The sequence below is a fragment of the Sturnus vulgaris genome, chromosome 2 (genome assembly GCF_052056855.1).
Source record: "Sturnus vulgaris isolate bStuVul1 chromosome 2, bStuVul1.hap1, whole genome shotgun sequence".
NCBI classification, from domain to species: Eukaryota; Metazoa; Chordata; class Aves; order Passeriformes; family Sturnidae; genus Sturnus; species Sturnus vulgaris.
In genome coordinates, this window is record NC_142244.1 from 88916478 (window position 1) to 88944179 (window position 27702).

At 40.1% G+C, this 27702-nt stretch overlaps 1 protein-coding gene across 2 annotated transcripts in view; it reads right to left on the bottom strand.

The window, feature by feature from the left end:
• The window catches only part of AFF3 (ALF transcription elongation factor 3), a 322998-nt gene that overhangs the window by 134050 nt on the left and 161246 nt on the right, over nucleotides 1–27702 (bottom strand). For both annotated transcript variants that reach the window (XM_088160033.1, XM_088160032.1), the window contains exon 5: nucleotides 3754–3840. In XM_088160033.1, coding sequence (XP_088016159.1) covers nucleotides 3754–3840 — 87 coding nt within the window. The remainder of the gene's footprint in view (nucleotides 1–3753; nucleotides 3841–27702) is intronic.

The window sequence follows — 27702 nt, forward strand, 5'->3', positions numbered from 1 at the left end:
CATTAACCTTAGGAAGAATGCACCCTCCCCTTTAACTGCTGAGCACAGTATCTTGCCTCTGTCAAAGGCTAGTAAAAATATCTCATAGAGAAATATAGAATATTCCCACTGATGGAGGAATAAAATAATGTAACTTTTAAAAAAGGGTGAAGCTGTCATTTCTGAATATTACTGTCCAGCATTTCCTCCAGTTTGTTAAAATCAACAAGAAGGGAAAAAGGAAATGAATTGTGCTTATAAAGAACAATATCTCTATAATAACTTAGCATCTGCTGAGAATAATCACCCAATAGCTTCGTGACAAGAAACCAGTTCTCCTGGAGTGGCTAAATTAATTCTCAAATAACAAAATTATAGCTGATCCCATAATATCACATATACATAACCAGAAACCAAACACCTGATCAAACCATCAAGACAAGAAATCACAGTAAAAATTAAGAAAGAGAGCAAAGCAGGCAGCAGAATTAACAGAATTTTTTCTTACACAAGAGAATTAGTGCTTGAACATGAAAGCTCATCCACACAAGCATCAAGTGAGCTCTTATTTACAAATTTAATTACTCGTTTAAAGTTTATTTATTAAGATGCTTTTAGTAAAATTAAAATCAAGAAATGCCTGATCATTTGTACATAACAAAGTGTGGCAGAGATAGGAGAAAGGAAAGCACACGCAGCCTGTCACATCACACATTCAATCAGTTATCCTTAAGCTTTGAAAAACAAGAAATAAAGGGACTGTCATTGCCCTTCCTAGTAAATTCAAGAGTACAGATTAATTCCAGAGAGAAAGAAAATTCAAAGTTAAGGATGAAATGGAACTTTATGTCCTCCATTACATAAAGGACAGGTCTCTAGTGGTGCTCCTCCAGCAGCTTAGTACTGGGAAACCTACTGGGCACTGCCACATGTGTCAAACCTAACCCAGACTCCTCCCATTCTTGTGAATCAGTGCAGACCCCTCATGTTAATGAGGCCTGATTTCATACAGAAGTTCAGCATATGCACATCCATCCCATCCATCAAATGACCATTTCGTTATATTGATTGATACATCCACATGTGCAGTTTCAAATGTGCAATTCTGTTATATTTGTGATATATAAATCTCAGATATCTAGCTTTTATTACTAGACTGATTTCAAAACCACTCTAGCTATATTTGCTCTGGCCTTTGCAACTTTAATAGCCTAATTAATAAATTTCAAGTTTCAAGCTGTCAGTTCGCTAATTACTTGAATTGCAGGTTAAAAGCAGTGTGGCATGAATGTGAAATAATGATGCTGACACTCAGGTTTTACGGACAGAAAAGTAGTTATGATTGCATCCTTGTAACAGGGCAGGAGTCCTACAAGCTTCTCTTTTTCCCATTCCCAAAATGATGAGTATTTTTATGTTTGGGAACTGTCTTCTGTTAGAAGTGAGTGCAGCCCACTTGCTTCTCTTGCTGGAAAAATCTTTGCAAATGAATTGAACTGATGTCTCAACACTACCACTAAGACTGAAAGGAATTCATGTTACTGTGCATTACTTGGAACTAAGAGATGAAGCTGTTGCTGTGATTTTATCCTTTCAGTCTCTTTATTGGCCTTGGTCACTACTTAACTGACAGACCCATTTATCCGAATAATGTGGGAGCCACAAAAGTTTGGTGTAGCCCTCAGGTTTTAAAAAGTAGAGACAGCAACATAGTTTACCTGTGGGAAAGCTTTCTAAGAGCTATGGAGACATTCCCTGTGAGGTCCAATAAAGATTTTACACCATGCTTTGTGAAAAGCAACAGCTAGCTTATGAAGGTTTGAAAAACGTTTGAAAAATTAGGAAACCATTCTTTGCATTTTGGAGCCTGAAAAGCAGATGCTTTCTAAAGTCTGTAACTGTACAGATTATCAGATTAAGCCACAGAATAGCTTTTAATTATTTTAAAATATTTAAAAATAGAAGTGGTGTCTAAAATTAACATAATCTATGGCAAGTAATACAGGATTGTTCCAGGACTCTGGTGAGTTTTTTAAGGTACTTCTTTCCCATCTCACACAAAACACTCAAGTTTCTGGCCATGCAGACCACCCAGGGCACAATACAGTTGTGATGTTATTACATGTACAAAAGTATGCTCATGTATTACTAGATGAAATCTTTTCCATCCTAAAGCTTTAAAAAATGGAAATTCTACTTTGGCAAGAGAAAAGGAAGCCACCTTGAAAAAGATCTTTAAAAATGAATCGTAGATCTCTGAAATGGCTCTGCAATTCAAAATAATAGAAAATTTCCCAGCGAGATGGATGAACAGGCAGAGAGAGGATGAGAAAGTCAATATCAACCATCATTCAGAGCTCTCAGCTCTGTGGTTCTCCTATTCCTATATTTATCACAATATATTTAGTTGTGAGGAATTGGATTCAGGATGGCCACACAGATCCACTGGCAGGTGCACGCCTTGCCCATGCACATTTGCCACACAAACACATTGTGTGGTGGCAATTGTGGCAGAAACTGCAGCACTGCAAGCACCACTTCACTTTGGCATCCCTAATGGGCACTTCACCTGCTTGTAAGCTGCTGATCCACCTCTCCTCTACAGGACTTATTCTAACTTAACAAGCCTCTAGTCCACCTAGCATCTTCAGTCATTTGTCTGCCTTCAACAAGCAAATACTGAGTTATTTCCTTCTTTTTCTTTCATAACATGCCAGAGATATCTTGGTTTACACCCCTGATACTTCAAAATCATGACACTCTCATCCACAGAAAAGCTGTTTTACTGTAGGCAAATGAAGTGTTCTTGGCTTTGTAGTTATAATTATTCCCTGAACTGAATTTTGCAGAATGGACTTAAAAGTTGCCAAACGAGCTTGCTTTAACAGGAGAAAGACTATAAACAGCATCAATACCATCTTTCAAGCTTGAACGCTGCATGAAATATGCTTGTGACATCTACACAGTATATGGTGATACAATGTGAAATTTATTGGCTCTTGCACAAGATAGCTGATTTCATTCCCTCCTGACTTACCATGTATAAATAATGTGGTTTCCCCAAGCTTATGCTGATGAGCTTTACCACGCTGCACTGCATTTTCCCTTGGATACATATCCAATAGTGGGGCTGGTCTTAAGGGAGCATCAGCAGGACTAGTGGCTTTGGTCTCTTGGGGGATCAAACGTTTCTGTGACAAATGCTTCTGTGGCCCCTCTGGGCATCATGGCCCTGGGCTGACTGCCTCTCTAGCAAAGCTGCCCCTTTGAATCCAGGCTGGTGGCAGAAGATGTATGGCCAATCCTCAGGCCCAACTAGAGGCCAGTGTACTAATGAAGGCTTCCTCAGACCTCAAAGAGTTCAACAAAAATCTCAGCTGGTGAAACCAAATGACACAGGAGCAATGGACGAAGGGAGGAGCTCCCTGACCTCCCACTGTGGTGTGCCCTGGGGTATCAGTCAGGAGCCCCAGCAGAAGCCACCCCATCTGGACATCCCAACAGAGACACCCTGGTTTTGCCTTGCCATGAGGAACCTGTGACCCCCACACCACCATCAATCCTGCTGCCAAGAGATGCAGACTGTGTAGCCCTGCTGAAGCTGCAAGAAGGGAAAAGACAGGGAGAAGACAGGGAATACTGGCACACACGCACAAAAAGAAGATCATCACCACGGCATCAACCTCAGCCCAGAGACCTCACACACTTAGGGCTTGTGCAGGACATATTGTGAGGTGCAGGAGGAATGTTTCTACATGATGCTGAATGTCTTACCTTGTTTGGGAAGGGAAACTTGCTTTGTTCTGCCTTTCCTGGTGTGTGAATAGCTGACAGTGGCGGAGGCCATGAATGGGTCATCTCCTGAAAAACAATATTGTTCAGCAAACTGCATTTAGAAAGTCAGTAGAAAATGAGACAATGATAGCATATCAGCAGAAAGAGAGCAGAAGAGTAGTGGAATATTTAAGTTACTGCAGCTTTCAGGAAATGCCCAGTTTTCATATAATATAGCCAAAACATGAAACATGAAATGATTTTTACAGAATCTTGAGAGCAGTTCCTAAGCACTGTTTCATTTTCCTGAATAGATAATGCATCTTAAATGCAAAAAGTTTGATTTTTCTGACAATCTGCAAATACATTTTAATCACACAATGTATTTGGGCCGATAAGACTAACAGAAGAGCATTTTTTTGTAGACGGGAAGAGAAATTTCAATTAATGACCAAGTAATGGGGTACACACCATGGACTAATCACAAAACCGATTTCACAGACAAGGTCAGAATGGTAAATGCTGACCACTTGCTAACAGCTAATTCCTAAAATTGCCTTTATCATGGTAAAGGAGTTGAGTAATTTCCTAACTCCAACGTGTTTATGCCTTGCAGGACACAGATATGTTGCAAGCCCAAAATGAGGGGCTGCACTTCACCTTTTTCTTCTCCCTGTTTTGTCTTGAGGGACATTTTTTCACACCTAAGAGACAGATGTAGCTTGACCTGACTTTCATGTAGTCATCCTTTACACAGCTTCAGGTAGCTGGTAGGCACATGCTCAATACTGTTATGATTCAAGTCTGAATGAATTGGTCTCCAAAGCAAGGCTGCTTTTGGGCAGAGATAAATGAAACACTTCAGACAAGAAGTTTGCTCCTCTCTAGTGCAGGATCTTAAGGGATGGACATGTTTTTTGACATGTTCAACACCAACAGCCACAGTATTTGGTACACAGTAACTTAAGAGAATTAATATGAGAAAGAGTGCCAAGGATGACAACCCTGAAATCTGGGCCATATATTAGAAGAACTGAAGAGCAAATAACATCCTGCCTAAGCAGAGGGATTGCTGAGGCTATCAAGAGTCTGCCTGGCAGATGCTTTGCTGGGTTTTGCTCCCATTAACTGACTGTGGAATTGTTTCTCAGTGATATTCCAAGGAGCCATGTAGAGATCCACAGTCTCCCAAAATAACACTGGAGTTATATTTCCATGACTCATTCCTTTTTAAAGAGAAAAGAAATGTTCTTGGTTGAAAAAAAGTGTGTGTGAGTCTCATGTCCATCCTTCATTAGTGCTGACGGAACTGCTTCCTGACCCAGCTTGGACTGAGCTGCTGCATTTTGACATAGTGGAAAGTCTCTGGCTGTTCTGCCAATGAAAGGACCAGCCCTTTCCACACAGTTTATTAGCAATAAATGTCACCTTTAAAGCATTCTTGATAAACAGTTTATTTCCTAATAAAAATTGCATTCTTTTATTTTATTTGAGGCTAAAAAGTTACATGATTTATTATACTTCCGCAATCTATGTGCGTGCTTCTAATCAGAGCATCATCTGGTTTGCAGTTTCAGAATCAGAATTGCTTTGCTTTTCACTTCTTTGAGGCAGATCATTCATCTTATGACTTCCTTATCTGATAAGTGCCAGCAATAACAGTATATAGCAATTTTTAATATACAGTAACTTCTTAAAACTCAGGCAACAAAAAACGTAGGCAATCAGATTGCTGTTTGCTACAAGTATCTGGCACACATGCTACTGTTTGCAAAAGATTAAGGAATTATGTATTAAGAAATATTCCAGTGGTAAAGGTGTATGACTATAAATTGACAAAAAGGAGATTAGCAATGTGGATATTTAACCCTAAGTCTGTTATCTAAAAAAGTACCACTTTCACATGTGCTTTTCTCGTTTTTCCCTCAGAGGATCATTTATTTTGTGGGAAATGTGATGCTGCACACATAGACTAGAGGTGTTTCCACTGCTAAAACCCTGTTCCCAACTAAAGTGTTTTTCCCTGCAAGTTGAGGTGCTGAGCCCAGGAGGACACATGTGCTTGACTAAGTGTCCCTTTCCTCAGAAGGGCAGTGCTTTATGTTATCTCTGCCAATTGAAGAATGGGGGCAGCCAGACTGGGAACATCTGGTGGCTTTGACCTAACGTTATGCTACTTGTGAAATATTCTATTTGGTGCTTGTGATTGCCATTTGCTCAAGAAGCAGCTCTTCCAGGCTATACAATTGGTGACCCCACTGTCACCTGCAGGGACACATCTCCTGAGGAGTGTGCTCTGTGCCAGCACAAACCAATCTGTGATGGCAGCAGAGCTCTGTCCTCCCACCTTGCCTGCCCCAGCCTGACAATGATGCCTTCATCCAGGGAAAGGACCAGAGGGCTGATTAAAAATAAGGGTGACCTTTTTTTTTGACATGTCAAAATCTTTCATTTCTTCTTTTCTCCAACATTATTTCTCATCTACACTTCAATGAAAAATAGCCTTAATGGTCTTTTTTTTTTTTTTTCCAACTAGCTTCTCTTCTCCTATTTTTACTTTCAGTTGTGGTATATAATAAAGCTTTCTACATAGTTTAAATTTGATGTAACCCTTCTTGACACAAAGATTTAGAAGACCACTGATATCTGCCAGAGTTAATAATTGCCATTATCTGAATGTGAATTTACTAGAATAATACATTGAGTTGTAATCATATTATTTATTTATCTCTACCCTTTGAAATTCAGACAACTATAAAATCAAATAAAATTACGAAAAAATAATCAGAAAGCCACCATGAAAAGTGCCCCAAACTACAGGCTGTCAGCACTGAGAAGTGGTAGGATTTAAATGTAATATAATATTTTTGAAAACAGAAACATTAAACTATGTGCTGAGTCTCCTTCTGGCTGCCAAGAACAGAGCCTCAAAAATCAGGAGAAAGGATTTAGGTGTCCAGAAAATGTCAACACTTTGCAAGATCAAGCAGAAACAAATCCAGAATATGTTTAAGTGTGCCAAGTCTCAGGATTTTAGACTCTATCTGAAGATATTTGAGACAGATTCAAAACACTAGTAGGGACATATGATTATATTGAGATCTTTTTTTGTGGTACATGGTGTGAAATGTCTGAAAATGCAAGCCTAAATGGCAACTATTTAACTAACTAAACAGAAAGTTCTCAACTTTCATTGTAAAATGAACTTTCATGAGCTTTTTTCTCTCTCCTCTCCTCTCCTCTCCTCTCCTCTCCTCTCCTCTCCTCTCCTCTCCTCTCCTCTCCTCTCCTCTCCTCTCCTCTCCTCTCCTCTCCTCTCCTCTCCTCTCCTCTCCTCTCCTCTCCTCTCCTCTCCTCTCCTCTCCTCTCCTCTCCTCTCCTCTCCTCTCCTCTCCTCTCCTCTCCTCTCCTCTCCTCTCCTCTCCTCTCCTCTCCTCTCCTCTCCTCTCCTCTCCTGCCTGTCTTTGGAGTTTGAGATTGGCAGTACTGGCATAAAGCACACGCTGGACTGAAAACTGTTTGAAAAGGACTGATGAAAATTTAAAAATATTTAGGAGCCTTAGCATCTTCAAATTGGTGTTATAGCATTGATTGACACAAAAGGTTTTCGAAACTAGAAAGAGAAAAAAAAGCCGGGTCTTTTTAAGCATAAATCAAACAAAAAATAAGTCAGAAACACCTGCCATCAGAAAATGTTCCAGCCACTACAAGACAATGGTCCAATTTAAAAGCAATTTATACTTTTCTTCAAACTTGATTAACTTAATCCTAAAGCCCTGAACAATGTCAACTAAAGAAAGTACTGAGAAGACATTTGGGGTCCAGAAGTGGGGAAAACAAAGACTTCTATATCAAAGAAGGAAGCCCTGACAAGGCTGCTTAAAAATAATATGTGGATAATGATACGTCCTGCCCAACTGGAGGACAGCTTGTTTGAGATGACAATGACTGCCCTCCTCCTCCTGCAGCCAGATGCACTGGAGTCCAAGGAGAAGCTCAGAGACCCTCTCTTTGTTTTTTAACACATATTTCTCCTTGGGTTGTAAAACATTTTTCTGCTTGTGAGAGTTGCAGCAATGTTTTTGCACTGGCATCTTTGTAGTGGTGATGGCACATCTCATTCACATGCATACTGTAACTCTACAACCCTGCAACTCTACTTGTCTCTACCCGTAGAAAATTGGTTTTCAGCAGTCATACATAAATGTCCAGTTTTACAAGCTATAAAGGTCCAAGCCCAGTTAGCCTAACTCAACATGCCAACTTGGCTTTTCTTCTTACTGAAGGGAAAAACTACAAATAAAGAAATCTATAGTATTGCATATCCTTGCTCCAACTTCACAGCAACAATTAAGTAACCAGACATTTCTTGGGGATTAATGACTGCTCGGCAGTGTTTTGTTTAGAGCTTTTAACCCTAGCTTGTAGATAATTTTTCAGGAAAAGTACCATGCAGAGGTAAATAATAGTATTCACTCTAGATTTAAGGCAATGCTATTTATCTAAGTGTCATCAGTCTTGCTGTGTGGCACATGATACCGGGAATGGTTGAACTGATTCAGAAAAATCGTAATTAATAACAAGTAGGGAGATGAGTATCACTTAAAATCTTATCACATGTATAATCTTGTTGTTCAGGCAGTGCCAAAACCAGAATTTATCATTGGGTCAGTAAGAAAACTGACTGTTTAATCCTCCTTTCTGCTTGTGCTCACCTAGCTGATTTTTGATTCATAATATTTTGTCTCCCTACACATGATGATTTAAGAAATATTTGTGGCACCTCATAAAGGGTCCTGTCAAACACCTTTTGAAAGTTATTTTAGCTGACTCAACTTCATCCACTGCTCTACTGACATGTCACAGGAATTATAGGAGATTTGTGAGACACAATTTTCTTTTGCAAATACTCTTGCTGCTTAGCTCAGGGGGACTGGAGAGGATCTGTCTTTGTAGTTACCTATACTGAAATACTGATTTTAGGGAAGCATTAGATATATTTATTCAGCTGGAAGTCAAGGCCATGCAAAGCTAATGTAGAGTTTACCAAGACCCTTTAGCAAGTGATCACAAGACACAGTTTGAGAACCTCTAATCTAGTTACTCTTCTGCCTTCACAGGATTATGTTCTTTTGTTGTTGTTGTTATTTTTTCTTTTTTTTTTTTTTTTAAACACAAGTTTCTCTTTTTAACTGCTGTCAGATGGCAAATATCCCTTTCAATTCAATGAAGCTACCTTGCCACTAGCTGACAACATGGCTATGATTTCAGTGTTAAAGATCCAAAGCAAAGAGTCAGACACTGAAACTTTTGGAGACTGTGTTGAAGCTGACAGTATTTCACTGTAGTAAGGTTCCTATCATGTGCTAAGCCAATTTTCTTTTTTCAAAATTGCTTCCATAGTATCTGTTATTGCTGCAACTTTTCTAACCCAAACATTCAATATGTGTCTATAAAATGGAAAGATAAAGCTGTTTTGTCTTGTTTCTTTATGATGTCACTGAGCCATACTTAGAATTCTTTTTCTACTTCCTCAGCAGCCCCATAGTTTCCTTTGAGTAACTGATAATTTTCTGCTTTCCATTTGAGCATCTCTTATTGGTCATTATCCTTTCGATAACTTGTTATTCAGAATCATCACCATCGGACAAAATACCTTGTAATTTTCCAGCTTCTTCTTATTGTTTTCTTTTTTACTTACTTTCTCTCCACTCATTTGGGTGGGTTTTAATTTATAGTTAATATTTGTCATGTATGATGCAAAATGCTGTCTAAACTTGAGCTAAGGGGCAAACATGGTTTCACCCAGTAACTGAAGAATGAAATAAGGGAACTACAGTGAGCTACCTATCATGGTGCTGAAATTGCAGTAAGGACACTGAGCTGGGTGCCAGTTCAGCACTGAACCTCAGTCAGCAGTTCTTCTGTCTCTCCTACTCCTGCTAAAATGATTTCAAGGAGTCACTTTTTTTTCATAGCAATCTGCTGCAAACACATTCTACCACATTTCCCCTTTGGCACCAGTCCCAAGACACTCCAAATGCTCCGTTGCTTTCTGCAATACAAATTCCTTTCATTAGGCTTCACTGGTATAATGTCCAAAGATACATGACAATTCAGGGGCAAGTGCTTGTCAAGGAATATTTTTTTTTTTTGCTCTAAACAAAGAAATAAAGGTAATTATGTAGCTTGTGACTGTGTCATTTTGCTGTGCTTGGTTCTTCAGACATGCACAGATGGTCATCAGCAGAAACTGCTTGATAGAAACAGGACTTGTGAGTGTGTGTGTGTGTGTCTGTGTCTGTGCGAGTGTGTGCGCATGCCCATGAGCTGGGAAGAAGGGAAGGCAAAAAGAGAAATTAGGCCCACGAAAAGGGAGAAGGTAAGAGATTTTGCAGACTGCATCACCAAAGAATGTGTTCAGCATTAAATCTCCAGATATTTGGTATCTACAGAACTAAACCACTCCAAATCATGAGCATTTGCAACGTGATCTGTAGATCAATTTACCCTACAGCAAATCAGAAATGCCAGTGCAATAAGTTTCTGTTTGGAATATGTTATCTCTGCTTTAGTGGAACCATCCTGAAAATAACCTGCAACACTTAGTCAAGGTTCAGCAATCTAGGTCAGATAAATGTAAAAGAAGGCTACAGCTGCTTACTTATCAAACTGACTTATTTAGGTCCTTCATTTGTATGATTATAATTCTTTAACATCAAGACTTGCAAATTTTTATTCATTTTGGGGGGAATAAATAAGCATGTAAATCTAGAAGAAGTTATGGATACCTAAAAGAAATGCAGTTTCATTCTAAAAATAAGTTAATTAGCTTATAACCCATGTCATGCTCTCTCATATCAGAGTTTAGGACAAACCTCCCTCCCCCTCCTTATTAGGAAAGAAAGGTGCTCTTTTACAGGAAATCACAGAACAGCATTTACACTATTTCCTTAATTTTTTAAAAATATTCTTCACTTAAATGAAAAAAAAAAAGGATAAAATGTCTCCTTTAGTCACAAAGATGAATATCTCTTCCTAGCTGAGAAGCTGTGTTTCTAGATGAATGCATTGAGCCATATGATACAACAAACTGTCTGAAAACCAACCTTGCTTGGGCAAGCTGAGATGATGTGGTTAATCAAGGTACAATCTTTATTAGTGCATTAACCTCCTGCACCCAAGGACTATGGATTCTAATTCCTGAATTGCCATGCAAGACTGATGCAGCTAGTTTTCTAGGCTCAGTTGGCAGCAAGCTAACAGAAGTGGCTAATGAAGATGAATAGCTGCCTCTTGGGAGTAGGGGGAGGAAAAAGAGGAACAGAAAAGACCTAGGATACTTCAAGGTCCAGATCTCTGCATGATTTCAGATAAAAATGAAAAAGTGCATATCACTGACATTTTCAGAGACCATAACAAGCCTGTTAATTCTTAGGCAATGGTAGTGGCCTCAGGATTGCTCTGGAAACCTTTCAAGAATTTAAAACAAAGGCTATTGGAAAAAAAAAATGACCAGGACATGGGTCAGGGTCTTACTCTTGTTTTGATGGATGATTGTATTAATACAGACAAAAAAGCAGAGGAAAAAAATGCTCAAAGCTGAAAACCAGACACATTTAGTAAGGAAAACATCTGCGGTTTGGAGAAGACAGAAATACCACCACGGTAAATATTTATCAATACTGAAATATCTTTTCCACAAATGCATGCAATGTTCTAATATAAACACTCCTTTAATTCAGACAAAAATGCACTGCTAAATGCAGGGAGGTCATTGAAGCAAATTTTGTGGGGGAAAAAGATCTAGGTTTTTTTTTAAACTACACAGTTTTTTCCATTTCCTTATGTAGTGGGAGGCTAGAAGCTTTGTGATAGGTACATTAGTGGTCCTGCATCACTCCTGGTCAGAAGATGAAATAACAGGTCATTGGTCTGGTCTAATTTGTTCTTAGTTCCAATTTCATACCCCTGAAGCCATTTTAAGAGGACTGAGGGTACCATAAAGACATTCTTGGTTCCTGGAAACCTGGGGGCTCACTCAAAGAGCTCTTTTATGCATCCACAGTGGAGATTCACCAGTGGGTATGAACAGGTATTTTTAGCTCAGCTTTTTCAGCCAACTGATTGAGCATATCAACCTTCAGGAACCTATGGGTAGCACAGTGATGCCTGTGTGCTCTGTGCGCAAGTTATGGGCAGACACTACATGAAGTAAATACCTTGTACTCTGGGTTCAAGTTTAAAGTGCTACCAGAATGCCTTTTGGCTAACATACCTGTGAAGGCTGCCAACCATAACAAGAAGCAAGGAAGCTTCTGTTCAGCTCTTCTACAACAAACTTGGTCAGTGTGAAAAGATGATAGAGAGGGCAAGAAAAATCCATAAAAAGAAAAAAGTCAGAATTAAAGTATGAGAAGTTAAAATGCTGTCAAATGTAGTTCTACAAAGTACAGTTTCAAGAGGTTTTGCACTTGTGGTTTTTTAATGCAATTAAATTAAATATGTTCAATTTACAGGTGAAAATTACACCAGGCTGGAGCCTTGAACTGAAGAGCTGAGCATCAAGACAGAGACTCTCCTTCCCTTTTCCCTGCAGTAAAACAAAGAGGTTCTGCAAGGCAAAGCAGCCTGTAAATCCTTCCTGGACAACCTTGCATGGATGTGGCTGACTGCAATTAGCAAACAATTTTGTTTATGATGCTCTGACAACTTAGGGAATCTGTTCATATACAAGTCATTTATTCTGAATGAGATTAAGAAATCAGTGTAGCACTGTGTGCTTCAGTGTATGTGAATTCAGCCATCTGTTCTCAAGGTTACATCATGTGCCTCCTAGATCTGAATTGACAGAAAGATGTTAAATCCTGCTGGTTTGTATTCTAGAAGTAGCACAATGGCACAACGTGATGTCTGAAGCCTACAGATACTATTTCAGCTAAGGGTACAGAGGTGTACAGAGTTGAACATAGACAGGTTCATGTCCAGAAATTAAGAATACCATGAACTGTGACACTGGACCCAGAAAGGAGTTAGGGGTTATCAGAGGACAAGAAACTAAAAACAAACATCTCACAGCTCATACTCTTGCCCAAAGAGTGCCCTCAGTCCATCAGAGTCCATTTGAATATGGTAGCACAACAGAACTGGTTATGCCGGTGCTGTAATAGCTTGCTTCCTTGAACACATTTCTTTAGAAATGCTGGGATTCTGAGGAAGTGAAAACAAAAAAAGGAACAGAGAAAAGATCACAGATGAAATCACCTCTGTTACACTAAAAGCCACTATGCTTGATTTGTGTAAGCATCTTCATGGGGGAAAAGCCCCCTGTAACATCACTTCCACAAAACCTATTTGTAGATAACTGTCAAGTGTCCCAAGGAAAGGCAGAACCTCTACTCAACACCTTCAATAGGATTCCCAAGAGATAACTTAAAAAATCAGTGGAAACTGTTGCCAGTTCACAATGATAAAAAAGACAAAAACCATTAACGTCATTAGGGTTACAATACACATACTTCTTGTATCGTGAGCCAATGGATAGAAGAACAAAAATGCAAGGTGAAGGTAGGATAAAGAAGAACAACTTCTCATGAGCTGATGGTTCGCTGTGGAGATGGAGTGCTATGGAAATGCCTATCCTCATCTCTTCAAATCAGAAGATAAAGGATGTTTTTCTGAATTATGTGCTTCAGCCAAGTACAATACAATAGGTTCAAGACAGGGGAGAGTGGCTGAAGCTATCTGGCTTGTCACACAGGTCAGGGCACTAGTCATTCTGGGTTATAAGATACACCATTCAGACTCACACCAAAAATATAACTAAGTGGGATTTTCTTGTTTATTTTTCAGTCCATCAAAATCCTCAGCATTTATGGTTGTCAATACATACTTTATAAGTCATGAAAACATGTGAATAATTTGTATTCACACGTGAATGTTAGGTACTGCCAACAAAAGGAGTGACTGTGAGAAAGGGATGTCCCATTGTGCTTTAGGAAACACAGAAACAGAAGTTTTTTATTTTTCTTATATATTAGTAACCTGTGGTCCATAGTTGTCCTCTGCTGCTTTTGATTTTGTAAGCTCCCGATGCACCACAACAGAGCTTGGGGATTTGAGTGTGGGGATAAACACAATGGAGGCGTTTGCCCAACACTCTTGCTGTGGTCAGCATAAAGATAGCATGGGGCTCATCAGTGAACCTAAGATCTGGACCATCTTCTGGAAGAGTGGGGAGAGGGCTGGAGGCCAGTCCCTTGTTGCTGTGTAGGGAAATGTTAGGCTTGCTAGCAGCACAGTGTGTCAGGGCATTGTGCACAAGCAGGGATCCCACCTGGCTGGGAGCTCTGCTCACCATCCTGTTCTCAGGAGCCAGTGACATGGGCACGAAACAGCACTCATCATTTCTCCCTGCTACACATGGGGTGGCCTTGGCCATGCTGTCAGAGGCAGGCAGAGCCCCTTTGTTTGCCTCAGATGTCCCTAGGCAATCTGGCATCTCTTGTTAAAGCTCATTTCGTGTGTGTGCTTCTCTCTAGCTGCAAACACAGCCATGGAGCAGTGAAGGAGACCATTCTGTAGCTGTGCAATTTACATTTGTCTAGTGCTTATATTAAGTGTGTTTCTCAAAGCTATTATTGTCTCAAGCTCTGTCTGTTTTAAGCCCTGAAACAGTATTTCGTGCTTGTTATATGCACTGGCTTTCATTTGCAAGATAGTCTGCAAATCTGAATTAGGCATCTCAGCACCCCCGTAATCTCTCTAAGTACCATAATATTATTATGAGTTACAACTCATAAAATTGAAACTAAGGTTTGAAAGAATCTTGAGTCATAAAGTCCCTTAAGAAAACCCTTGTCTCGACATAAATGGCACTGAGGGTGACAATGCCAATCTGTGATTCCAGATAGAAAAAATTGTACAAGGTATGAAAATATACATCCAAGACTTAAATCTACTCTGAAAGCATGTTCTAGCTTCATCCATTACACCATTTATTTCACTAAAAAGTAGATTAACACCAGCATCTTATGCTTTATTGTAGACATTGTCTGCATAAGAAATTTACATCTATTTAAAAAAAACCCAATGATTTTTATACCATTTTAACTAAAACAAAATACATTTAGACTTATCTAAATTGTTTAAAACCACATTAAATTATTAGAAAGCAAAATAAACATATCTTTGAAACAGTTTTTAACTGTTTAACTTGAACTGATGAAGGCCCTGTATGGGGTGCAGAAAACCTACGTGGAACAGCGTGTCACACTGCCTCACCATTGCTAGGTATTCTCTGCCAGTGCTGTGCCAAACTCTCACCACAAAGACAGCTTGGTTTTACAGCTAGAATGATATGAAAAATGATGCTAGCAAAAGTTTTTATGACTCCCAAAAAATTCCTCAGTATGTTTGCCAGGAAACAGTAGGTGATTATGAAATTATAGGCTACATTATGATAGAGGTATGCAAGGAAATAAGATGGTTACAAATGCTTGTTTATTTTTGAGCTCTTAACTACATGATTTACTTATCCACTTTACAATATAATTAACATTCCTTTGCTGACATTTAAAAAATGAGGATGTATATGTTTCCTTTTTTTTTAACCTCATAGAAATCATGTGGAAAAATTAAAGTAATACATAAAAAAAAGGAAACTAGGCATATCATTACCACTGTTTAATTATGCTACCTCTTTTTTAGAGTGCAGGGAATCCGAAATAACCGCCTTAGCACTGGAAATTTAAAACAGTAAAAGTTACAAAAGGTTATTTCATGGCAGAAAACATTAATTTCTTTTGATTTCTCTTTATAAGAAGCATCAAACTGCAGTTCATTGAAATAAGAAGTTTCAGATAATATCTATGTAGCAATTAATATCCACTTAAGCCTTCAGGGACTTCTCTACCCAAGCAAGGTTTTCACCCCTGTTGATTAAAATTAGTCCTTTAGGTCAGTTCTTTTCACTTTGAAATAGTTTCTTAGTAAAACAAAGCAGTGGATATATCCTTTAAAGCTTTAGCATACGTAGAAGCCCACCAGAAGAAAGACCACAACATAGAGCCTTTTTTCCCTACTAGCAATAAAACCATAAATTTGAAATACCCTCAAAATGCAATGGAGTCAGCTGGAGATTTCGGCACCAGTAAAAGAGGACTGTAATAATGAACATTTGAGGATACTGCAATTAAGGTGGTTTAAAATAATCTGCTTGGGCAAGGCAACTACATCCAAAGGATGTATGTGGAGAGAAGAAACTGATCTAGAGGTGACTCAACTAGTGCAACTCTGTGTTCAGAATACCAGACATAAAAAATATCATTGGTACAGACCCAGCCCACTGCCAGTGCTGAATTACATCAACCAAAGGGAACTCGTGTTACAGCAAGGCAAAGCAGCATGACCTGCCAAGGGTTTTGCAGACTGTTCAGCAATGAGAAGCACTCATAATACTCCTGCACCAGAAAGACAGGAGTTTTAAGACAGAGGATGCGATAAAGTGAGATGAGAAAAGATAAAACTGTACTTTCAAATTAATCCTTTAATGCCAACTAGCAGTAAAGCTTTTAGTAGAGTCTGTTCGGTTTTATTGATAGGTTCAATGTGTTGAATCCCTATCCATATTTTAGCCTCGGTGCCTCGATTCACATTGCTGTTGGTTTCTGATGCTTAATCTCATTAGTGCAGCTATTTGTATTGATATACCCAATAAGATTGCTAATACTACCTTAGCTAAGTGTTATTTATTGTATCTGTATATACAACAATATTAACACAGTCAAGCATCAGCATTGGCACTTGAGGGCACCATTAAATTCACCCAGTGTTCAGTGAGAGATTTAATGATGGATTTAATAGTATTAAATAGGAAAAAATGCCCTTGGCCTTTACATTCTCATTTAAAAACATATAAAAGAGTAGTAATTCAGGCAGTTATACTTCTTTCAAAGATTTCCCTTTAAATCACGCTCAGCAATAAGAGATCAGCTGTACTTTGGTAGTTATTGTATCTTGACCAAGACAGCAGCCCCTGGCCTATCAGAATCAACAAACTGTTTGCAAATTCAGATGCAAGTTCCTATGACAAAAAAACATAAGGGCTGGTGAAAAATTAGCAAGATGATGTTGCCTGTGATCTACATTCATGAGACTTCTGTTAGCAACAGAGGTAATCAGAGCTCTGAAATAACTGGACATTAGGTTTTTATGCTGACTTTTTCCATGGAATATAAACATGCTGGAGTTCTGGAGGGTTTTGTGCAGTAGTATGCCTGCTGAACTTTTTCATACATTTTAGCTGCAATTCCTTGCTTTTTTCCCATCTCCAGATGTCTGCTACTAAATCACCAAATTGTTTAGGTTGGAAAAGACCTCTGAGTAAATAATACTCTGAGATCATCAAGTCCAACTATTAATCCAGCACTACCCAGTCCACCAATAAGCCAAGTCCCCAAGTGCCACATCTACATGTCTCTTAAATATCTCCAGGATGGTGACTCAACCACTTCCCTGGGCAGTCTTTTCTGACGGACCTATAGATGTGACCCTTACCAGTGACCAGAGGGTTGCCTAAGAACCTGTGACTTCTTAAGCTTGGAAACTGTGGGTCATACCTGCAGGCTCACAGTGATTTCATATGTAGAACTGAATTTATATCATCAGGAATAAACAATTGTTCATTTGTAGGCTTTTAAAAAACATATTTTCAGTGTCTATCATGAAAAGGATTAAGCACTTACACTAGCAATATGAATACTGACAATTAAAAAATGACATTAAACCCATCATATTTGAATTGAAACCAAATTTAAAAGGCTTTTCTCAGCAATCTTGGCATTAAAGAGAATATGGATCAAATCAAAATTATACTTCCACACACATGGGTAATAACAAAACTAGAACCTTAGCAGCAAATCGTGCAAAAAATGACAACAGCAACAAAAGCTGAAGCGACTGCTTGTCAGGGAACATTCACATTTTCCTCTGAAATTTCCCTGCTTGTAAATAGTTCTACTGACACAGATACTGGGGTATTTTGAATAAACTCACTTTTTAACATCTCTCAATACAACATACCTAGTTTAAAGCATGAGTTATGCAACAGAGACAAAGAAAGGGATAGGCCATTCTCATTTCTTCACACATCCAGACATGCTGGATTACTTATAGAGTATTATATAAAAGTAGACATGTTTGATTCCACAGTGCTTCCCAAAACAAGGATAAAATATTGCTGACATTGAGCCACATCTTGGGTGGGAAAAAGCCATACAGAGTGCAGGGTTCACTTCACAACAGAAAGGGGATGGGGAGTAGGCTAAAGAAAGTATTATCCAGGGATGAGAAGAAATCCCATTTTTTATCAGACAAGCCCCTAGGTCTCTGATGCCATTTCAGAATGTGGGTCTTTGGCTACTGCATATACAGCTAACATCCTCATACAATGAAACACATGCTTTTCAGTTTATGTGTTTCAGAAAAATGAGTCAAGAAAACCAGGCTCTTGCTTGCACCATTAGAGCCAGGACTCCTGCATCCCTGTTCACATTGTCATTTTAGTGCATCAGACCTCAGGTGGATACACATCTAAGGCTTAGTTTATACATCTGCAAGTGTGGTGCATATGTAATATGCACATTTTGCACATTTATTTTGGATAATGAGAAAGCAATTTGCAGTTAATTAAAAAAAATTATCTTAAATGGTAAGGTTTATTGAGAAAGTACCAGTACAGGTACCACAGAGCTGTCTTCTCTTGCAATTTACAATAAGATTTATTTTATTATTTTATCATCTCTAGCAGCGTGCAATCCAGTATTAGGCATTCCTTAAATGACTTCATAGCACTTTGCCATCTTTGGATGAGATAACTGTGGTGAGCCTTTTGGAGGCTCTAAGCTTTACTTCTGTCTGTGGGTGCTCAGAGACAACTCCCACTGAAGTCAATGGAAGCTAAATGCCCATAAATAGTAAGAAAAAATAATTTTACTAGTGGCAGTAAGGATTTATAAACGCTTGGGTAGGCAAAATCCCTTCCTCAAGCTGGTTGCTAAAATGATATACTTTTAAGAGACTGAAAAGGTTCATCTAAAATTTGCTCTCTTGGTTAAATGATACTTACACAGGTTTTTGCATGCCGATTATGTATCAATTATTGTATAATTGCATCATTACTTTAATTAGATTAAACTGCATAATTGGGATGTCTAATTAGAGACTGAGGGGGGAAAAAAGGTAACTTACCTGACATTAACTGTGGTTTTTGAAGAGGGGCTTCCACACAGATTTTGCTCTAGGGGTAAGTTTCCAGTGCAGGAGTCACTGGCTTCCTCTACAGGGACAAGACTGAGATGGCCCCAGGTTCACCACCACCATCCAGACCCTTTCCAGAGCAAGGTTCTGATAAGGAGGGCATTTGCCACTTGGCACCTTATCAGTGAGGTGTGTCAGAGCACTGGGCTCCAAGTCAGCAGTAACAACAGTGAGGGGACAGAGGTCATTGGGTTTGTGTGGAAAATCTTTCACAGAAAACCAGAGTTAGTGTTGAGGAAGCTGCTCCTGTCTTCCAAGTGCTGGTCCACAGAGACCCAGAATTCTTAGTAATGAACAGCTGCATTTAAAATAGATGTGCAGGAGGAGAAATCTTACCCAAGGAGCAACAGGGGGACAAGGTGATCAGCCTCTGATTTTCCAACTGGAAGTGGGGAATTGAAGAGATACCTCAGCAAACTGAGACACAAGGGGTCCCAAAGCCTAAAGATTATCCTCTGGAGGATACTCATGGATAATAGCAATATAGTACAAAATCTACCTGGCCAGGTATGCATAGGAATAAATTAGTTTCTAACCCTTTCAGACTGGACATCTGAGCAATTTTGGAGGATCACTTAAAAGTGTCAATCCTATACATGTTAAATGACATATCACCACCGTACTCTTTTAAGAGTGCACTGAGATTTTGGGAAGAAAACAAGTAGAAGGCTGAACTGATGGAGCTGGAGATGAATGTGAAATCTGCAGAAGTCTCCAAAACTATCTGCAGGTCATGACATAAGTTAAACACATTTCCAGTGGTGAACTTACATTGTGTCAGGACTTTATTGAAAGCTGTCAGAAGAATGAATGCTCAAGGGTAGTGGAGGGATTATAATTTTTTTCCTCCAGATATACAAGTTTAACAGATTCACTTCTGCACCTTCATAAGACATAGCAAGAGCCTGAAGTTGAAATGGCCTAGTTAGGGTGGAGGTGCCTTTGGGAGTGATGCCTCATGACAAGTAAAGCTATGGATACATAATTATTGGCAAAGGAACCCAAGATTTGGGACCTTTCTGAATCTTTTGTATTTAGGAAACAATTTCAGATAAGACTGAATTTTGTCCTTCAAAGGATGAAGCAGTAGGGGGGTAAGCCATCACATTCTGGATCTTTCCCCCATTCTCTAGGAAAGGGTTCTTTCAGGCTGTTGCTAACCATGTTGAAATGCTAAGAGGAAGGGTCCCTTCCAGTTAGAAAAACAAGGCCCCTGCAAATAATCTACCTTCGGATTGTGAATCTGCATGATAATTGTGAATGCAGTTGTTTTCTTGACCTCTGATCTGGAACCACTCAGCAAAGTGTCCCACAGAGACACTAAAAGAGCAGTTCCTGCCTCAAAACACTGGTAGTCCAAAATATGAGATGAAATTTAAGATGGATGCAGACAAAGGAAGCAATACATGGAAACAATTACTTAATTTTGACTACCAAATAGACTTTAGCACACTAAGTTTGTGTAACAAACAAGTTCTACTAGGCATATTCTCTCTATTCTTTTTTTTTGCCTACAAGTGCCACAGCACATTTAACAAATGGGCTTATCAAAGGCATCTGTAAGCTAACCAAGAGATAGTAACTAAACTGGGGGAAGACCAGCAAGGGCCAAGACATGCATGTTTGAAAATATTGGAAAGCAGATGTTAGAAGAATTGTCCCATGGCTGAAGATGCTAATTGACTCAGCATTCCTTCTGTTTTGGTTTATTATTTTTTCCCTGGTAACTTGGACAGAAATGGAAATGGCAAGACCATTTATGGAGGCATGAGGTGGTGAGACACTGCTGTTTGGCTCCATCAAGAAAGATGTATCATGACTGAGAAAGACTCTTCACAGAGAGCTGCTGTGAAGCAAACCCGTCCAGACAATTCTTACAATCAGCTTTGTAGAGGATTCTGGCACTAATATGTTTTAAAGAGCATTGGCCAAAAAACTTGAGACTATCAGGTGTTGGCTGGCACCAGATGTCAAATCTGGCTCTGGTCCTGGAAGACTAAGATTCAAAGAAAGGCAACAGACAGGGCTGGCAGATTCATCACATTGGACAAACAAAATTGTCTTGATCCTGTTTATTTGAGTGTTCTAAGAATTACAGGCATCTAGAGAGTCAGTGGGGAAGTAGAGAATTTATTGAAGTAAAACATCAAGGGATTTTTAATGAAGTGCATAGCAAATAGAAGTTGGTAACATGCCTCTTCCTGGTCACAGCTATTTTTTAATCCACAAATCCCTGTAGAGCCCTGAAAAGCTGAGTTACTGGGGTAGGGCAATTTACAGACCATGCCAGTTGGTGGCAGCCAGAAATAAGCATCGCCTCCTTGGCAATAATATAGACAACCCTCCTTGTTCCCCAGGCTCCAGATGAAGTGTTTCCCGAGTGTAATGGCAGAGAGCAAGGTTGCCTGTCATCACCTGCACAGTCCTGGAGTGGGGCAGTGTGTCTCTGAACTGGGCAGTGTGCAGTTTCATGTCTGCCACTCAGTCCAAGAAGGAGGTTGTCACTTCACCTCCTGAGCTGACAACCTGCATGTGAACATGATGGGAGATACTGGTGTAGGTGAAGAAGAGGCAATCCTGCTGCACATCTGGCCTGCTGATCAGCAAGGATCTGAAGCAATGGGGACCCATGGAACTACAGTGCCACTGGAAACCAGAGCTGAATTTTTTTATAAAATTGTGAAATAATGTACAATAATGTATGAGGCATGATGTGGTATGTGAGTTGGAGTCTCACCACTTGTTTTGTTCTGGAGTGCCTTCCATTTTATTCTGGAGTTGTTGAGTGAGAAGCAACAGCTTTTTCAGTGCTCACAAGTGTACTCCTGTTTTCTTGTGCCACTGTCTTGGTTAATTCTTGAATCTGAATACGGGTTAAGAGATAATTCTCCTCTGTATTTTACACAGAGTAAAGACAATGGATTATCTGAGCCAAGTCAACTATCTATTTCCCATGAATTAGAAATTTCCCATGAATGAAACAATCATCCAGTTAAGGTGATGCTGACTGATAACTGAGTTCAGAAGTCAGGAGGGGATGCAAGTCGCTTTTGCAGGGATTTCTGTATGGAACAAAGGAGTTTTGAGAGATCAGCTGGTAAAATTGCTCCAACAAAATATGACTTTATGGATAAACAGATACTAAAAGTGATGCTGATTTTCCAAACTCCTTTCTTCTCTGAAATGGAAGGAAGGCTCCTCTGGATGCTGACAACACTTCTTGGACTAAAGGGAGTTGCTTGCATTTTAACAATGTCTCCTCAAATTGATGGGAGATAGGGGAGGAAAGGAATTAGATTAAGTTGGTCAGGTTGGATATTCATCACTAACTTCTAGCAGGATCAGCCAGGGGTGCAGAATAGAGGAACTGTTAGTGGCAAAACAGTGCTAATGTTTTCACTAATGATGTTGGAGGAACAGAGTTAAAGCTGTTGCACCATCCAGGGGCCCTAACATTAAAGGTAAATTGTGTGGCTAGAAGCACTGGAAAAGTGGTGTGAGTCCACCCTATGCCTTTTCTTGCAAGTTACAGGGAAGTAGGTAGGGTGCAAATGGAACCATGTAGTCATTCAGAAATAGTCCAGTGTGTTTCTGGGGTGAAATCTGCAGGTATGCAGATATTTCAGAGTGAAGAGGTACCTATCAGCTTTAAAACAATGTCAAAATTATTTGCAGGTATTTTTTAATAAAGTACATTGATTCATCATGAAGTTAAACATTTTGTCCTTTTCAATTTCTTTTCTTTCATTTGCAATTTTATCTATTAAAATTTCACAGAATTGTGAAATTAGTCCTATTATAAATTAATTATTTGCACATTTTTCCTTAAAAAAATAGGCTTCAGAGCATAAATCTTATAACTATTTTTAAATCTTCTACAGCTTAAAAAGAACAAGAGAATTAACTTCTTTCATGTTTCTTTCACTCCTCCCCGCCTCTGGTGCACATGCCTTTAGAAATAACTGCCCTGATACCACACCTCAAATTATATCTTGCAAGGGAGATGTTAGACAAAATCCCATTGACTTACTGGTTGTTGTTGTGTGGGTGCATACCAAGGAACAGCATTTAAAAAAGCTTTTAGCATGCCAGCTTTTATCCAGAACAGCTTAATTAAAACCAGATATTACAATAGTACCATTTGCCCCAAAATGAACAGCAGGTATACTAACTGCCAGTGCATTAAGTTTGGTTAATGAAAGGAATTTATAATACCCTACTAACAAAGGTATGAGGGATGAGGATAATAAAGAGCCATTTTCTGCATGCTGAGGTCTGTAGAAGCCCCCAGCTCCCCCTTGCCTGGTGCTGGCAGCCCCTTCAGTGCCATGGATCCACGTGAGCCTGCAAAAGTGTCTGGGGGGTACACGTGCCAGAGCCACCCCTGTGCCTGGGGAGCACATCCAGCCCTAGCAGACAGTTCTCCAAGTCAGAGAAGATTGGGAGAAGTGGTAATGAAGGGAATAAATGCTGGTACTCAGGAAAAAAAAAGTTATTTTGTTGTGTGGAAGATATTTGCGAGTGATACTGTCTGTTATTACCAACTGCATTTTTCTGAAATAGATTTGCCTTCTCCAGGTGAGAATGAAGTGAGGTGATGAAGTCAGCTCAGTCCTGTAAAGCCCCAAATCTTGCATAACCTGACCCAAGCCGAGGCAAAACTGTCCCTAGATTTGAAATTGCTGATATACTAGTGAGTTTGGAGCACTGTGCTGAAGCAGGAGCTGCAGACTGAAGAGCAGAGGAAATGAGTTTGAAAGGGAATTTTATACGTTTCCCAGAACACCCTAGATACTCCCTATATTTTGTTGTTGCTGGTTTTTTAACCCTAGCTGTCATAGGACATATCTTAAATACATCACCACTCAAATTACTTCTCACATTTTGAATCCCAAGTGAATGGAAACACATGGCTCCCTGCATGAAAACAAATTGCAATGAAGGCTGGAAATTAAGATTAGCACTAATGCAAATGCTTTAGGCTTCAACTCCAAATTCAGGTAATAAAAAATCTGTTATATTTCTCCAAAACTTAACGGATGAAACCTCAATCAAAAGATATCCGAGGAATCAGGATAGGATCAAGAACAGGGCTAATTTTGCAGAATTAAGGAGCAACATGAAGATTTTTAACGAGGAAGCAGACACCTTTGCAATAACTGCACTATGATATGTTGCCTAGCAACAAGATATAAAAATGATGTATAACGCCAGTAACTTCTTTCACATATGAAAACAGCACCCTACCAAGACAGCTTCATAATGTACTCTTACAAACTAAAAATCCATAGAGACCATTAAAGCCTCCATCTTCTGTAATATACTCTGTTAAACAATCATGTGTTTTTGTTAATGCAGTAAAACACTGAATTTATTTAATGATTACCCAATGATACATCAGCAGCAGCAAGCAGGAACATTTCTATTTTAAGCCTGCAGGATCCATCCCAAGATATCACACTTCGAGAGAGAACAAATGCAATGAGCCAGACCCTGCAATGCCCGGGAGAGAGATGGATGCATTTATGGGGGGGCGAATTAAAATCACCTTCTGTCTGATAAAAAAATAGCATTATTGGAGTGCATGGGAATGCATTTATTACCTTTTTTTTCCTTCTGTGGCTTGTAGCTTAACATGATATTGCTCATAGAGTACCTCCTGCTTCCTCCTGGCTCTGGAATGGGAGAGGCGAGGAGGGTGTCAGGGTGTGCCAAAGAGTGGGTCGTGACTGCATAATGTCTGCTAAAAGTAGTACAGTGAAGATGGTTGCACAGGACAGGGTGAAAGAGGGGACAGTCAGTGAGTGAGGTGCTGGGTGCTGGTGGGGCAATCTGCAGCCTGGGTGGAGGGGGAGCAGCTGGCACTGGCAGCCCCAGCCCCAAGCAGAAGCAGAGGCAGCCCTGGCCAGCCCAATTACAAAAGATGGTCCACAGCCAAAACGCAAGCCCTGCAGCCAGAGGGCCGTGCCAAGACATCAGGTCCTCATCTCTAGGAGGGCTTGTGGGGGAATAGAGAGAGTGGGGAAGTGCCCCATGCCTTGGGGGGACTCATTTTCCTTCTGCAGCATCACGCCCAGCAAAAGGATGAGAAGAACAGCCTTAGCAAAACACGGCAAGTAAAACCAGAGCAAAATAACCTAAAGTTTGTAATGTGTTTACAAGGCTCATCGAGGACTCATCTCAGACATGTCTGGTAGCAGCCATTGTCAGGGTTATGGGGTAGTTTGGCTCAGTTCAGCATTACACAGAGAGAAAAACCGAGACTTTTCTTATCTGCTGTGAGCTGGGACTCGGCTCAGGTTATCACCTTGCATTGTTCCTGCATACTCATGGGTTCAGGCTACCTGTGAAACTGCCCTGCAACCCAGCGGCAGCACACAGCTCCCGTGGGAGAAGGTCCACTGGTCCACCCCATCCCGTAGTCCTTTGTTGTCCCTTCCCAGTCCCTGTCATGCCTCTTTGCCTCTTTTTTTTTTTTTGGAATATTTCCAAACCTGCAGATTGATTGAGATACATGTTATATATGTCTGGAAATGAAGCAGATGAACGTGGCACTTAATCCTTTGCTGATCTAATGCCTTGAATTTTAATCTTTGCTCTGCCACTTGCTTTTTTACCTTGAGCAAACCACAACAGCTCTCCATACCTCAGCCCACCCATCTGTTCAAACATATCTGGTGATGTGACCCTCTCCAGCTGACCCATATTTTATGGGATTGCTGCAAGTCTGCATTAGCATGTGACTAGATACCAGGACACTTTCAGACGAAAACATTAACCATGTCATTGCACAAGGTAAGCACAAATGCATTCTTGAATTGAACTTCTGAAAGTATTAAATATTCATAATGGATTGTATATTCTATGAACTCAGCAATGCCAACAAGAAGCAAAACCCAGATCACTGGGATTTCAGTTCTGGCAGTGTGATGAATTACAGGATTCCAGGATTTGCAGACTAGAGGGACCAAGCAATTGAGAGCCTGGGTCCTGGGTAAGCAGCGAGAGGGTAGCATAGGCGGAGGGGAGCACAAGGAGGCACACTCCTGATCTACTGCCAGGATAATTTCTGCTGCAAGCCTTTGAAGGTGAAGTGTGGAGAAAAATTAAAAAGTCCCATTCTTCATGTAGTACTGAGGACCTGCAAAAGCCCAGTGTCAGGGGACAAATAAGATCAAAGATAAGCTTGTATGGTTTCCTTTAGTCTAAGTGAAGGCCAACTTTTGAGCTTCAACAGAGAATTTCAGTGGAAAAGGTCTTATTCTAAGCAGTTTTGTGGATTAAAGGTAACTGGAAATATGGAAACATTGGCAAGATATAGAAAAATATATAAATATGTAAATGCATAAAGGGAAGTCAAGTGTGACTCCCTTTCCTAATTGCCTAACATGATTCCCACTAGATGCATAAATTACAGCTCCTATTAACAGCACTATGAATAATAATCAGTTTACTTTCTGGCTTGTATCTAAATATACTTTCTATATGATTTCATCTTTTATTCAGTTGTTTAAAAGCAGAACATCTAATTACAGTTCATATTAGTCTACATTAATTTTTTTTTCCACAGAGCATGTGTGATGACTGATTTTCTAAAAACAGACAGAATTTTTTAGCATATGGAAAAATCATGTTATTATTAATACATTCCCACATGACTCTACATTTCAATTCCCTTAATTATTTAGTCATTGCTGATTATGTCTTTTCACAATTCATTATCCCATTTCCTGCAACGTGGGCATTTTATTCATTAAGTGTCAAAACGAAGGGCCTGACCTCCAGGAAGATAATCAGGAAATAAGTGGCAGACATAAAAGGTCTGGGTTTCCCTTAAGTGCTCACTTATTTCGGTAACTGTGCCATGTTTTTAGCGAGCGGTGACAGCAGCGAAGCGTTGTTGGTAATTGCAGAAGGGCGCGGGGCTGCCAGACTGTGGGAGCTGTGTTTGCCCCACACGTGCTGCCCGTGGCAGCTGATGGGTTCTGCTGCAAGGGGACAAGTGCAGGGCCTTCTGACACCGATGTGGCATCACTCATGGTGCAGCAGCACAGAGCAGCGCTGCCTTTCACATAAATACCCGGTGCTGGAGGCAGCGCATGGCAGAGCGGCCGGTTGGCGCTGCGCTACCCGCATCAACAGCAACTCTGCAGACTTGGCCAGCTCTCAGCAGCCTCAAGGGGCTCCTGCTTCTCAGGAGACCTTCAGACCATGCTGAGTTTTGGGAGGAAACACTCCCCACTCTCTCCTATTGAATCGGGACCTCTAGCTAAGGTAGAAAAGCCCAAGCCAGCCCAACAGGCATGACCAAGGGTCATGTTTCCAGCCTACAGGTTAGACTATGGGTGTTTCAGGCCAGGCCTTGTGCTTCAGGCTTTCACTGCATTGAAAACAGGTCCTCACTGCAACCAGATGCAGAAGTACATCTCCGGCCTCCTGCATGAGCCTAACCTCAGCCATTGATGGGTGTATCAGTACCTTAAAAACAGGATGCTGGTGGAAAAGCACCTGTCTATGTAAGTAATGTGCCTCAGCTTCCTGACCCCTTGCTCAGCCAACACATCCAAAGATGAAGGAGTTCAGCAGACAGGTGTGTCCCTCCTAGATTTCTGAAACCAACAGTGTAACTTG